The 12,926-nt window shown below is 46.7% G+C and overlaps 1 protein-coding gene across 10 annotated transcripts in view; it reads left to right on the top strand.

Annotated features, from left to right (window-relative positions):
• Positions 1 to 5,633: 5,633 nt before the first annotated feature.
• Positions 5,634 to 12,926, top strand: part of AMPH (amphiphysin) — a 121,784-nt gene continuing 114,491 nt past the window's right edge. For 2 of the 10 annotated variants that reach the window (XM_042806410.1, XM_042806408.1), the window contains exon 1: positions 5,804 to 6,053. In XM_042806410.1, the coding sequence (XP_042662344.1) occupies positions 5,985 to 6,053 (69 nt within the window). In that variant the 5' untranslated portion in view covers positions 5,804 to 5,984. Of the gene's footprint in view, positions 6,054 to 12,926 lie in introns of all 10 variants that reach the window. The other 8 variants (XM_042806404.1, XM_042806403.1, XM_042806401.1 and 5 more) reach the window with 8 other exon arrangements.

Here is a 12,926-nt window from a genome sequence, read left to right as displayed (position 1 = left end):
TGGCGTTCCCAAAGCTCTGATGCAAAGCACAGGCATGAAATTCAGTTTGGGCTTCCTTGGAACAATTTATGGATTACGGTAAGAGAAGTCAGGACCAATCTAGCTCAATTAAGAACAAATCATGCATTAAGAAAGAAGAAGGGAGAGATTTGAATAAGGATCCTTGACAATTAACAGCTACAGGTATCTTCAGAGTCCATAGGTTTAAAACCTGACTTTCGACTCCACAATCTAAAGCAGCAGATGCTACAATTTGACAGTCTCAAGAGGGGGTGCCTTTGGAAGTTTTGATTACTCCTTCCCTATGGTGTATGATTTTCACTATTAAAGTGCCTCTCCTGTGGCCAGAGGTCATGTCATTCCCTGCAGACCCTGTTTTTTTTTAGGTCATGCCTGGTGAGTCTCAGGCTAGTAGCAACAGCCGTGCAGTGCTGCTCTCAGAGGGGATCTTCTGTACCCCTGCAAGCAGATCCCTAGTTGCTCTAAATTGTTATCACTTGCTTGAAAGCAGTGAGTGTCAAGACAAGATCTGCTGCAGGAGAGGAGGCTTCCAAGCTCCATAGCCCAGCTCCAGGTGACTAGCAGGAAAGCTCTACTGGTGTTCAGGAAAAGCTGTGTCAGATACTAAACCAGCACAATTAGTCCACAATGGTTTACATAGATCTGTCTTCTTGAAGAAAAATCCTATGACCTTTGTAATAAAATAGATGTATTTATTATTTTGAATGTATATATTCTCTTGCATTTCATGGCCTTTATAAATTATGGACACACACAAGCAGAATAGTTATGGCTAGTCATCTTTCTCCAAATTTTAAACATTTCAGGATTAGGATTACACTACACCCCTCCTATCCCACATGAACGGTGGAAGTGACTGCACTGTGTAAATGTGCATTAGCACTAGGAACAAAAATGCTAAAAAAAGATGCTGTAATGTGCTCATAATGTCATTATAAGACAATTCATGAGCAAAGAGTAATTTATGGAATCAAACCGATGCCATCCAGCTGTTCCTTTTACAAGTGCCTAACTTGTGAAAGCAGCTGACTCCTGGTGAGGTTTTCCTCAAAGGCACCATTGTGGTGGAGTGTTTTGTTTTTTTTTTTTTTTTTAAAAAAAAAAAAAGAGATAGCTTAAGTGTCACAATATTAATTTTTGCTGTTATGCAAATGAAAGCTGTGATTTTCTAGATTCTCCCTGCAAATTCTAGGAACACTGTAAATATATTTGATGGGAAAGAGAAAAGGAAGGGCATGGAAAATTGCATGTGGAGGAATACACGTTTTAAGCAAAGAGGTTGTCTTTGCCTTCAGGAGAGATCCAAAGGATGTCCTACAGAAAGCCTTTCTGTCTTTTTTACCTGCCAGTTAAAAGGGCAGATATTTCTGGTTCTGTCCTGTGACCCTCTGACTATGAAGATGAGAGGTATCAAGCATGTTTATGCTGAGATTTTTCAGAAGCAATTTTCAATGACCTCTGATTGCTGACCTCAGATAGACTAAAGGAGCCTGGATTTCAGCTAAGAGTGGTTGGTACTTCTCAGAAAAATTACATGCTTCTAAAGAGTCTTAGTTTGTCTTCTTGGGTTTTGTTTTGGGGTAGGTTTTTTTTTTGCATGTTTGTTTTTATTGTGTTATGGGAGTTCTTCCTACTTAGGTAGGAAAGCTCATACAGTGGGAAAGCTCATATGTTGTCAGCACGATTCTCCAAAATTCATCTTCTATACCACTCCATGTGTTTTTAATTTAAAAACTGACACCTCAGGATGAGGCCAACCAGAGCACTGAGCGTCCTACTCAGCACTTGTTCCTAACGCTGGAAGCGGTCCTGTCTGTATACACAGCCTATCAAGAGATTGCTGCCATCTAAATGATGCAACCTAAAGCCAATGTCTTTGTGCAGCCCCTTTTGCTATGGGTCCTGGTTGGCAGTCAGCCTCGCTGGGGGAGGGAGCTGTGGATCCCCGTATCTCTGGCCATGTAGAAACTCATTCCTGAATCTCAAGAAAGCTTGTCCTTCTCATCACCCTCATCTTTTCCTCAAGTCTGTATTTTGTTGACACTCCCAACTGGGTAAAAAGTAAAAATGCCTGCTGTTAACTAAGTGATACTTAATTACTCACTCCTACCCCCACCTGCTAAGCCTAAATGACTTTGGATCTTGTCATGTCTTCTTATCTACTTGTGCACCCTCAAACCTGGAAAGATTCACCCAAAGGCAGCAGTAATTCCAGGTATTCTCTCTCTAGCGGATTTTTTTTCCTTCTATTTGAAGCTCATTTCTCTAATTCCTTTTTTTTTTTTTTTTTTTTTCAGGGAAGAGGACCAGGAGGAGGGAAGGCACACACCTCGTCCCTGCAGAAGTCCAGCACAGACATCCATGTCCCATTGGTGCCACCTGGGAGTGACTCACGCAGAAGCATCGCTGGTGCTCGTTCTGTGAGTGAGCTCCATGAGCCCTTCGTTAGTGCCCCTTTCTCACATTTTTGGGGGGCTCAGAGCCCGGGGTGTTGACCACCGCTGCTCCCCAACTGACATCAGTGGCAGGACAGTCCTCCAGGGAGCAAGAGCAGCTCTGCGAAGCCAGATAGGTTCAAATAATGAAGCTGAAATCGAAGGGCACCTTTCAGATAAAATGCTTCCCAGCGATGGAACTGGTATTCTGTGCCAGAATGTAAGCACAGGTTCAACATTTGTTAGCACGTTAATGACTGAGAGGTGTTAATGTGAAGTTATGGCAGTGAAAGACAATGTAAAAGAAGAAAACAGTTATATTTGACTTTAATAATATTAATTAAAAATATACGCTTAATTTTTTAAATATATATCATGTATGTTTTTTCATTTCAGACATTTGTTAAAGATATCCTCTGGACTAGATATTTACAGGCTTTGGCACCACATTTATTTTATGAAAACATATTTTTGATGTGTATTTTCCACTGTGTTGTGACTCTGACAGTTAGCTCTTCTCTCTGTGACCCACATCCAAAGAGCAGCGAGACCTACAGAAACTGCCCTGATAGTTTAGCTAGTCTTTTACTGCCCACTATACACCGACCTAAACTGCAAGCATAGTACCAAGCTGTGGTTTGGAAAAGGAGATTTAAAATTCAGGTCCTGTACACGTGAAATCATTCAACTTCTCGCATTGCTTTCCCGTGATTGCTAATTTGTTTGTCACGACTGGCACTGGATTTGGGTCCATACATTCTGCCTCCCAAAATCTGCAGTTCCTGCGCGATTTCAACTCCCCGGCTGTCCCACAGCTTCAATTGAATAATCTTAATTTCCCACTCCAATTTGCCACTGCAGTGACTATTAAAGTGGTGTGCTTATGATGGGAATGTCATTTGCCTGCCATGCCTGGGGTGTGAGTCTCTGTATGTTGGTGTTTGTAGAGCCCTTTGAGGTGAAAGTCGTTGTGTTACTCTAAAGCAGTTACTATCTATATTGTAATTATCACTGCAGTGGAGATGGCTGCAAGACACCTGCCAATCTTTTTCTCTTGACAATATTGTGAAATTGACTCCTATGGACCACTGTCTTCTAATTGTATTGCTTCAGATGAATGAAGAGTGCTCACAAAAGCAGAAATGTGTGACGAGAAGACATGTTGTTGATGAGTCAGAAGAGGTGCAGATTTCTTCTTCTTTTGACTAACATTTTGGGTGAACAGGGATCATCACCTGGCAAAAGTGGTGATGTAGCAGTAGTGGTAATACTTACCTTCTCCCTTCCCCTTAGAGATTTTATGTTCAAAAATCACCACTCCATTAGGAGCATTGTTCTATGAATGACTGATCTTCCTTGCTATTCAAGAGTGAAACTGAAGTGAAATCTCATTTTAAAATAACAAATAAACAATAACACAAGTATAAGGAGAAGACAAGCAGGGTAAATTGTAGTAAATGATTCTTCATTTTTAAACACCATCGATTTCAGACTAAAGTATCAGCAACACGGAGGAAGAAGTTTGCTTCCCATCTTAATTGGGGAAGTTTTCTCTTAGGAGTCATTAACAATAAATGTTATGTGTGACAAACAGGGAGTATAGGGAGATCAGCCTGATTGTTTGCTGATAATTACCTTGCAAGACCTAGCTGACAGACAGAAACACACGTATTGATGAACCGGCCAGAGAAAAAAACATTCCTTGGCTGTTGTCCAAGGCTATTAAATGGGGCAAAGCCAGTGCAGGTCGACTGACTGAGGACAAAGGGACCGAGTGCAGCCCGCACATCTTCATGCTCCTCATCCACCAGCATGAAAATGCATTTTCAGGCTTGGCCATGAGGGATCTATTATTGCTATATCAGACAACCGGGGACAAAAAGGCACAGGAAACTGTCCTCTCTCCCCCTAATAGCCCACATGCAATATCATACTCTGCTGTGATACGTGCTACCTCGGTTATCCCTTGGTGAAGAAAACGTGTGAGTAATCAAAAGTTAAGGCTACCTCTTTTCATTATTATTTTATTATTAAAGTGTTGTGATCCTTTTGGAATTAGATGCCAACCTGGCCAGAAACTCAGAAGATGTGAAAAATTACAATTTCAAAGAATTTGGAAGCCTTGTGCACACTGGGATTTTGTTTTGATCTTTCACCAGCCTAGCTGCATTATAAAAGACTGCCTTCAATCTTTCAGATAAAATAGTTTTCTCGGTTGCTATGATGTGTTTCCTTTTTTTCCCCCCTGCTTTTGTTTTGTTTTGGTTTTGTTTTTCTTTTTAAAAGATGTTTATGGGAGAATTAAATAAGCACCTACCCTTATATAGGTCACACTTTTTTAATAAACATTGCTGCTGCTGCTGTCGGTATGTTAAATGTTTCCTAATACTACATGAAAATGTGTCATGCAGGTCTGAGTGTGGGTGGATGTCAGAAATACAAGGTCTCAGGAAACATTGCTGGACTTAGGAGGTGTACAAGACATTTTCTTTTGGCAGGTACAAGACCTTCTGGCTTGTGTTTTGCACCAATCCAAAAAAAATCAATGAAAAGTATTAGACAGAACAGCTCCCTATGGAAGAATACAGGCACAGGGTTAGAGCCTGGAGCTTCAGTGTTTTGCTTTATATTGCTTTGCTGTGTTTGCCACTGGGTTTCTACTCTCTAGATCAGGGAACTCTGTGCTTGGCCGAACAGCAGAAGTAATCGCCAGAAGTGACTTTGGGGCCACGGTACCTAGGAAGGCTGGCTTTGCTGATTTTCAGTGACCACTGCTGTATTTGACAGATTTTGGGGTGCTTGAGTGTCAAAGAAGTAACGATGAGTTTTGTTGCGAGTACCCTCTAGTTTTGACTGTGGGGTGTAATTTCAGGATGGAGGTGAAAAAACTCCAAACCGGCCTGGAGCCGGCCGATTGCTGTTGGCTGCTCCAAAGATGGGAGAAGGGGACAGAGAGCGGTGCAAAGGCAAGCCAAGGCAAAAGGCATCAAATCAGCTTGGAAACTGGGAGCAGCTCCGACCTGGTGGAAGTTTCTAGGGGGAGAAGTGGGCGCCTCACGCTCCCGGCTGCGAGAGAGGGGCTTGTGCCAGTAGCGGGCACGGTCATCAGCCACCTCAGCGCTGGCGGCTTCTGGAAATCTTCACACCCCCCCTTATCTCTTGATGTTTTGTTGGGTTCATTTATTTATTATTATCTAGAGGAACTGCCTCATGTGCGGGAGACAACGCAGCGGAGGGGGGCCCAGCAGCCGCCATCCCGTGGGGCCGGGCCGCGGCGGGGGGAAGCCCGCAGCTCACCTGAGGCGGCGGCGGCCCCGCCTTTCCCCGCTGTGGCTTTAAGGCCCTCCTCCTCCTCCTCCTCCTCCTCCTCCTCGCCCTCCCTTCATCCATCCCTGCCCTTCCTTCATCCATCCCTGCCTCGCTGCCGCCGCTCCGCTCTGCCTCGCTCGCCTTTCCCACCCCCCTCCCCTTCTCCTTCCCCCCCCCCCCCCCCCCCCCCCCCCAACCTCCCCATCCCCGCCGCCAGCCATGGCCGACATGAAGACCGGCATCTTCGCTAAAAACGTCCAGAAACGCCTCAACCGCGCCCAGGAGAAGGTAGGGGTGTGTGTGTATGTGTGTGTGTGTGTGTGTATGCTCCCCTCGGCGGGCGGGAGGAGGAGGAGGAGGAGGAGGAGGAGGAGGAGGAAGGGGGTGCCCGGGGTCGGTGAGGGGCGCGTTGTTATGTAACCGGCCCGCTCCCGCGCCCCGCCCGCCGCCCGCCGCGGCCGCGCCGCTCCCCGCGGGTCGCTCCCCGGCGGGGGCCGGTGCCCCGATGCCGCCCGCCGCCTCCCTCGCCCCGGCCGGCGGGGGGGAGGTGGGGAGGGAAATAACGGGTTGGGTTTGCCTCACCTCGCCTCACCGCCCGCCGCCAGCCCTCCCTAAGCGGATTGCGTTTCTGTTTAATACCCGCGCCGCCTCACCCCTTCGCCGCGCTCGCCCGCGGCTGTTCGTGACAGAAACCCGCTTCGTGTGAGGGGAAACCCCGATCGGTGCGGGCGGGCGGGGCCCGGGGGGTGCTGGCCGCGGCCCCCACCTTCAGGAGCGGCGGCTGCTGCGGTTTTGGGGGAGCTCCTCGGGAATGTCATCAGGCCGGGCCGAAAATGTTGCGCGGCTGAGGGGGCTGACGGCTTGGGGGAAAGTCGGCGCCTGTTCTGGCGTTGCTGTCGCCTGGAAATGAACAACTGGCAAAGTGGGGGAGAATCTGCAAGAGTTTCTGTTAAAAGATGAGGGCCCTGTTGGCCATTGTTTATTTTGTTCAGCTCGGCTTATAAAAGCCGGTGGGTACAGATGCTCCACACCAGTATTTCCTGTTTAGCTGGTGGGTGTCTCGGAACAGGACCACAGATACAGGCATTAAACCAAGCAGAACAGCATTTGTGTATGACTATATCTAGTATCTGTATCAGCTGTTAGTATGGCTTGTTAGAAGGCTGCTCTCAGCATGAATTTGGGAGGCACAGTTGTCAGCAAGCGTTGCAAGACATCTCTTTTGACGACTAGTAAAACCTTTATACCCCTTTAGCATGTATCCTGTGTTGCTACATGCCCTATGTAATAGGTCTCTGGAGAATTAAGAGATTATTTTATGACGACTATTTCTCATACTTCACTGCCTGTAAATCCCCACTTCCTTTTTGCCACACACTGAACTCCATGGAGCTCTAAAGGAATAAAAATTGCAACAATTAATATGTAGAAAAGTCTTGTATGTAATCATGTCATTATTTAAGAATCTAATAGTTGAGGCTGTCGCTGGCAGGTGATGGATTTTCCATTTCAAATACTCCTGTCTAGCTCACAAGGTCATAAAGTACTAGACTTTTCAATACCGAAGTAATGATGCATTTCCATTTGTGCAGGTTCAGACTGCAACTGTTTGAGTAAAACACATAATATCTAATAGTTTGAAGAGATCTGATGACTTTATGGTGTGAGCTGGGCTGGGCTGGGAGTTGGAGTAGAAGCCCGAGAATACTGTATCTTTTCTCGTGTCTCTGTCAGTGTTGTTAGGATTAACCATCTGGTAAAAGCATTGGTATAAGTCTTAAAAATCCCATGTACTGCTTCCAGGTGTGGCCATTCAAACACGGAAGGCCTTGCTTACAGAAATGTGTGGGTATACTGGAGCGCACACCTTAATCTGGGTCCCTGAGGTCCTGGTGTCCTGGCAAACACTGCTCCTGTGCCAGCCCCGGGGGGGTGCCTTGGGTGCAAACTGGGGATGCTGGTGGGCTCTGACGGCTGGGCTGCACTGCCTTTGCTTCGGTGATCAACCGTGCTAAAAAAGGGAAAACTTGTCTAGCTTGATCTGTGTGTATTACAGTTGGGCATCTGGCAATTCTGGCCTCCTTATGGCAGCTGTGGTGGTTGTTTCTTATGTCAGTGGGTCTAAAATGTTGCTTATTTGGAGGGAATGAAAACGGTTAGTGGCCTGATACAGAGCGGGTCACAGTTCCACCTAGCTCTGTGTACTTCCTTCCTTTGTCATGGCATGGGTGTGTAGTTATTGCATGAGCTGTGCCCATGTATTTTCTCGTGCCTACACTTCTGGTTAGCTTTGTGTTCCTCTGTGGTTATACAACATAAAATCCTTCATTACTTTTGCTAAAACTTTATTTAAAAAGAAAAAAAAAAAAAATAAAAGGCCCCCAAATGGGAATGGTACCAAATGATTTTTTCTTGTTTGTTTGCTTTGGGTACTTGATGACAACAAGTAAATTTTATCTAGGAGTTAAGTCTATGATTTATCTGTTTTCTGATGGTGTGAGTAAGATGGCATTGTGGCAGATGTGCAATATCACACTGGTTTAAAGAGATTTTAAGTACATTCTGAGTTATTTTATCTTGCTGCTTATATTGAATTTGAGCACCTTCAGTTGACTTAATGTGTCCTTACGGTTGATTGCGTTTACAGAGCACTTATACATAGTTTTCCATTATTTGTTATTGATGCAACATATGTATTAAAACCACGGACTGGCTGTGAAACATAAGCCTTCATCTATGGAAATTACTTTTCTAATGACGCTATCATTATCTCCAGTTCCCCGTAGTCTAGGAGAAATTTCAGTTGTACAGTGTAGGTGGTGCATGTGCCCATATACATGTGTGTCTAGTCACTGTTTATATGACAAAAGCTAAACAACTGACATGAAAGCATCTCATATTGCACAAATCTCTCTGACTCGCATTAGAAGCATTAAATCTGAGAGTTACATGGATGCATCCTTTGCTGTTTTCCTCATTTAAACAAAAGCAATCATTCATCTGTGATAGAGCAGACTTGACATCAATAATGTTGTTTTTTCTTATAAGATTCCAGAAATACTTAGATTATTCTACACTGTGGAAATGGGTGAGGTAAATGTGCCAATGGCTTGATATGGCAAATGACAATAAAAAATAGCATAAGTCTAAAGAAAGAAAGAAATCATGCACTTAATCATAACCTGAAGGGCTAATGAGGGGAAGAAGGCAGTGGTCCAAAATGGACTGGACCAGGCTAGTATTCAAAATGAAGCGTGATTTTAGACAAGTAGAATTGGTCATTTCATTTTTCACATACAGAAGATGGTACTTTTGGTGGTAGCATATGTGCCTTGGCACCCTGATTTTGAATTGGTGAGTGTCCCATCTATTAAATTACACTGCTCTTTAATGCATTTCTTCAATGACTTTTCCCACAAGATTCAAGAAGCATGGACCTGCTGTGCTTGCAGCATCTGCTGGAAGCTGCCAACAGTCAACTGAAGAACCTGGATTAAAGTTTTAAAAGCATCAGAGCAATTGAGGAGCCTAGATCCCAGTCATAAAAGTAAATGAAACACTGATGCATTTAAATGTCTGTTTATACTGAAACCTGAACAGATGTATTGGTAACCAAGGCTGGCTGACTCAGTTCTGAGGACAAGATTACTTGGATGAAAAGGCTGAGTTTGTATCACTAGTTTCCTCTGGAAATTTGAATTTAAGCTGTAACCCAGTTTATAACACTAGTTAGTTCCTTATCTCTTTTGTAACCCAACACTTCTAAGTGAACAGCACAGTTCAGCTGGAAGGGCCGTACAACGACCGCCCAGTCCACCGGCCTGACCACTTCAGGGCTGCCCAACGCTCCAGCACGGCATTAAGGGCTTTGTCCAAAGGCCTCGCAAACACTGACAGGCCCGGGGCAGCGACCGCCTCTCCAGGGAGCCTGCTCCAGGGTCTGACCACCCCCTCGGGAAAGAAATGTTTCCTGACCTCGAGTCAGAGCCTCCCCGAGGGACGCGGCCCTGAGCCATTCCCAGTGTCCTGGCACCGGGTCCCAGGGAGAAGAGCTCAGCACCTCCCTCCCCACGGCCCCTCCTCAGGGAGCTGTGGGGAGCAGCGAGCTCGCCCCTCGGCCTCCTTCTCTCCAAACTAGACAAACCCCGAGCCCTCCGCCGCTCCGCCGAGGACGTGCCTGCCAGCCCCTTCACCGCCTTCGGTGCCCTCCTCGGGACGCGCTCGAGCACCTTCCCGCCCTTTTTTAGGTGCCGGGGCCCAGAACCGCACCCAGCACTCAGGGTGAGGCCGCACCAGCGCTAAATCCAGCGGGACAATCCCCTCTCCTGCCCGGCTGGCCGTGCTGGGTTGGATGCACCCCAGGATGGGGTTTGCCCTCTTGGCTGCCGGGGCACAACCGCTGACTCCTGCTGAGCCTCCTGTCAGCCAGCACCCCCAGGCCCCTTTCTGCAGGGCTGCTCCCCCGCCACTCCTCTCCCCGTTTAGGCTGGTGCCTGCCGTTACTCTGTCCCACGTGCAGAATCCGGCGTTTGTTCTTGGTCAGATTCCTGCCACTGGTGGTTGCCCAGTGCTCCAATCCATCTAGACCCCTCTGCACGGCCTCTTGTCCCTCGAGAGAGTCAACAGCTCCTCCCAGTTTACTATCAGCAGCAAACTTACCAACCCTGCATTCAGCTCCTGCCTCTAGATCATTGAGTTCTTCACCCAGAGCGCCATGTGCCTGCTCATCCCACAGCTGGACAGCTTGTCCAGAAGGTACAGTATCAAAAGTCTTACTAAAATCCAGAAAAACTACATGCACCACCTTCCCTTCATCCACCAGGTGGGTGACCTTATTGTAGAAGGGTATTAAAATTAAACAGGACTTTCCCTTTGTGAATCCATGCTGAGTATGCCTCATGATTGAATTTTTCTTTAAATGTCTTTCTACAGCACCCAGTATGATCTTCTCCGTAACTTTTCTGGGTTCTGAGGTTAGACTAACAGCTTGGTAGTTTTCTGGATCTTTGCTCGTGCCCTTGTAAACTGGAATAGTGTTGGCTAGCTTCCAGTCAGCGGGGACATCGCTGGCCAAGCAGCACAGCGGGGGAGCCGGGCTGGGGAGGCAGAGGGTGTGCTGGGCACCCGTACGGGTCACACTTGGGAAAGCACCCCACGGCACCACACTCCTTCTCCTCTTTCTCCTTCTTCGCCTTCTTTTCCTTCTGGTCGGTCCTGATCCTCATTCTTCACACTCTCACTCTTCAGAAAACAGGGACGGCTCGGCCAGTTTTCCCGCTGCTACTTTCTGCAGCTCTGACTTGCCTTTGCAGACTGCAGGGGATGGGTTTTCAAGCCAAACTGCACCAGCATCAGCCTGTTCCTGGCTACACGTGCACATTGTGTCAATGCTTGTGAGCATCGGCTCTGAGACAGATTCAGAAAGCTAAAATAAAATGCTGTTTCCCCTTGTAACCTTTGTGTTATGTGTCCTTGAAAGTTTTTGGAGCTGCAGCCCCTGGCGTTTCACGCAAATCCCTGTCTCCTCGTTGCTCGCCCGATGCTGAGCGCAGGGAGCAGGGCAGAGCAGAGCAGCCCTGCTGTGCTGTGCCCAGAGCCACGCGTGCCCAGCGCTGCCCTGGGGCTGAGGGGCCCATCAGCAGAGCAGCTCTCTGCAGGGCAGGTCCCAGGCCCACCCAGGGGCCAGGGGCAGGGACGGGCACACCGACACCATCGCTCAGGCAGGGACCGAAGGCCCCGGGCTGAGCTCAGACACGTCCCCTGGGCCCTTGGCGGGGGTCCCGGGGGGGCCGGTCCCAGCCACTGAGGCCTGGGAGCCCCCCCAGGACCCTGGCAGAAGTGGACCTGCGCTGCTCACACGCTCTCCTTCAGACACTGATGGTCGGCCACTTTGGAGAGCGAGCGTGGGGCCAGATGGATCTCAGCTCTGAGGGAGTGCTGGTGTTCTCTCACTTATCCTCTTCCAAGGCTGTTCCAGGGTTTGACCACCCTCTCAACGCACATGGTTGGTGCTGTCACAACAGTCCCCAAATTCAGTTTCAGTAGGGCTTCTTCCTGGGTGTTTCTTGAGTATCTCATGAAAATCCAACTAATGTGTTTTTTGATGTTCATCTTCTACTTAGCAGTATGTTTGGTGTAATCCAAAAGTTAAAGCAGTAAATACTCCAATTTATGAGAACTTTGTAGGCGTAGCTAATGTTTAAGCATTGTAAAAGAGGAGATTCCATAAAAGAAATAGATAACCACCCTTCACCCCCCTGGAAAGGAATTTGATGATTCTGTACACATCATATGTTCTGTAACTGATGACGTTAGCTCTGAGGCAGGAGGTGGTTGTCTGCGTGCAAGGACATATTTGTGAAAGGCATGTTACATGTACTGTACCTGTGCTGCCCTGCTTGCAATGTGAAGGTACAATTCTAGCAACCTCAAGTTCATAAAAGCAAATTACTGTCTAATAATTTGAAGCATTGGCCCCACAGATGTTACAAAATCTAGTACACTGGAGTCATTGCAGTATTGTGACAGACCTCAACATTTCGGGCCCTGCTGGCACAAGCACATGCAATGAAGAGGTAGCTTCATGTTTGAAGAGCTAATTTTTAATCTCTGAGTTTACAGACAAAACAAATTAGAAGTCAGTAATTTGTCATGTGAATGTTATGGTCTAAACGACGCAGCTCAGATTCTTCCAGCTTCAGGTTCCAGTATAATAAAGACTCAAATTTCCCTTTTTTAAATTTATTTTTTTTCATAGAGATTGTAGAAGAGACTTAGTGCAAGTGGTTATTTGGCCCATTCTTCTAAACCAAAGCAGAATCAGCTGTACTTAGGACTGGTTTTCTGGGCAGCTTTTTAAAGTATGTAGCAGTGGAGATTTTGCAGCTTCCCTAACTTGATCTATGTCATTGCTTACACACCTCCAGTCAGAAAGCCCTCACTGACTTTAAAGGTTCTTCTTCACAGCTGGGGCCCTTTGTTGCTGGTTGTAGCTTTCCTTGATGTAGGGGACCGTGTTCTTTTTTCCTGCCTCAAACTTTACAAATGTTTTATCTCTCTTTTTAGCATTCCCTATGAACTATCTGGAGTCATTGTATTACCCTCCCAACCAGGCCAAATAGTAGCTATTATTAAAATATTGATTGCTTTCAACTGTTTTAA

The sequence above is a fragment of the Tyto alba genome, unplaced genomic scaffold, assembly GCF_018691265.1.
Source record: "Tyto alba isolate M040663 unplaced genomic scaffold, T.alba_DEE_v4.0 Super-Scaffold_46, whole genome shotgun sequence".
NCBI classification, from domain to species: Eukaryota; Metazoa; Chordata; class Aves; order Strigiformes; family Tytonidae; genus Tyto; species Tyto alba.
This window is presented reverse-complemented; position numbering and strand designations above follow the sequence as displayed.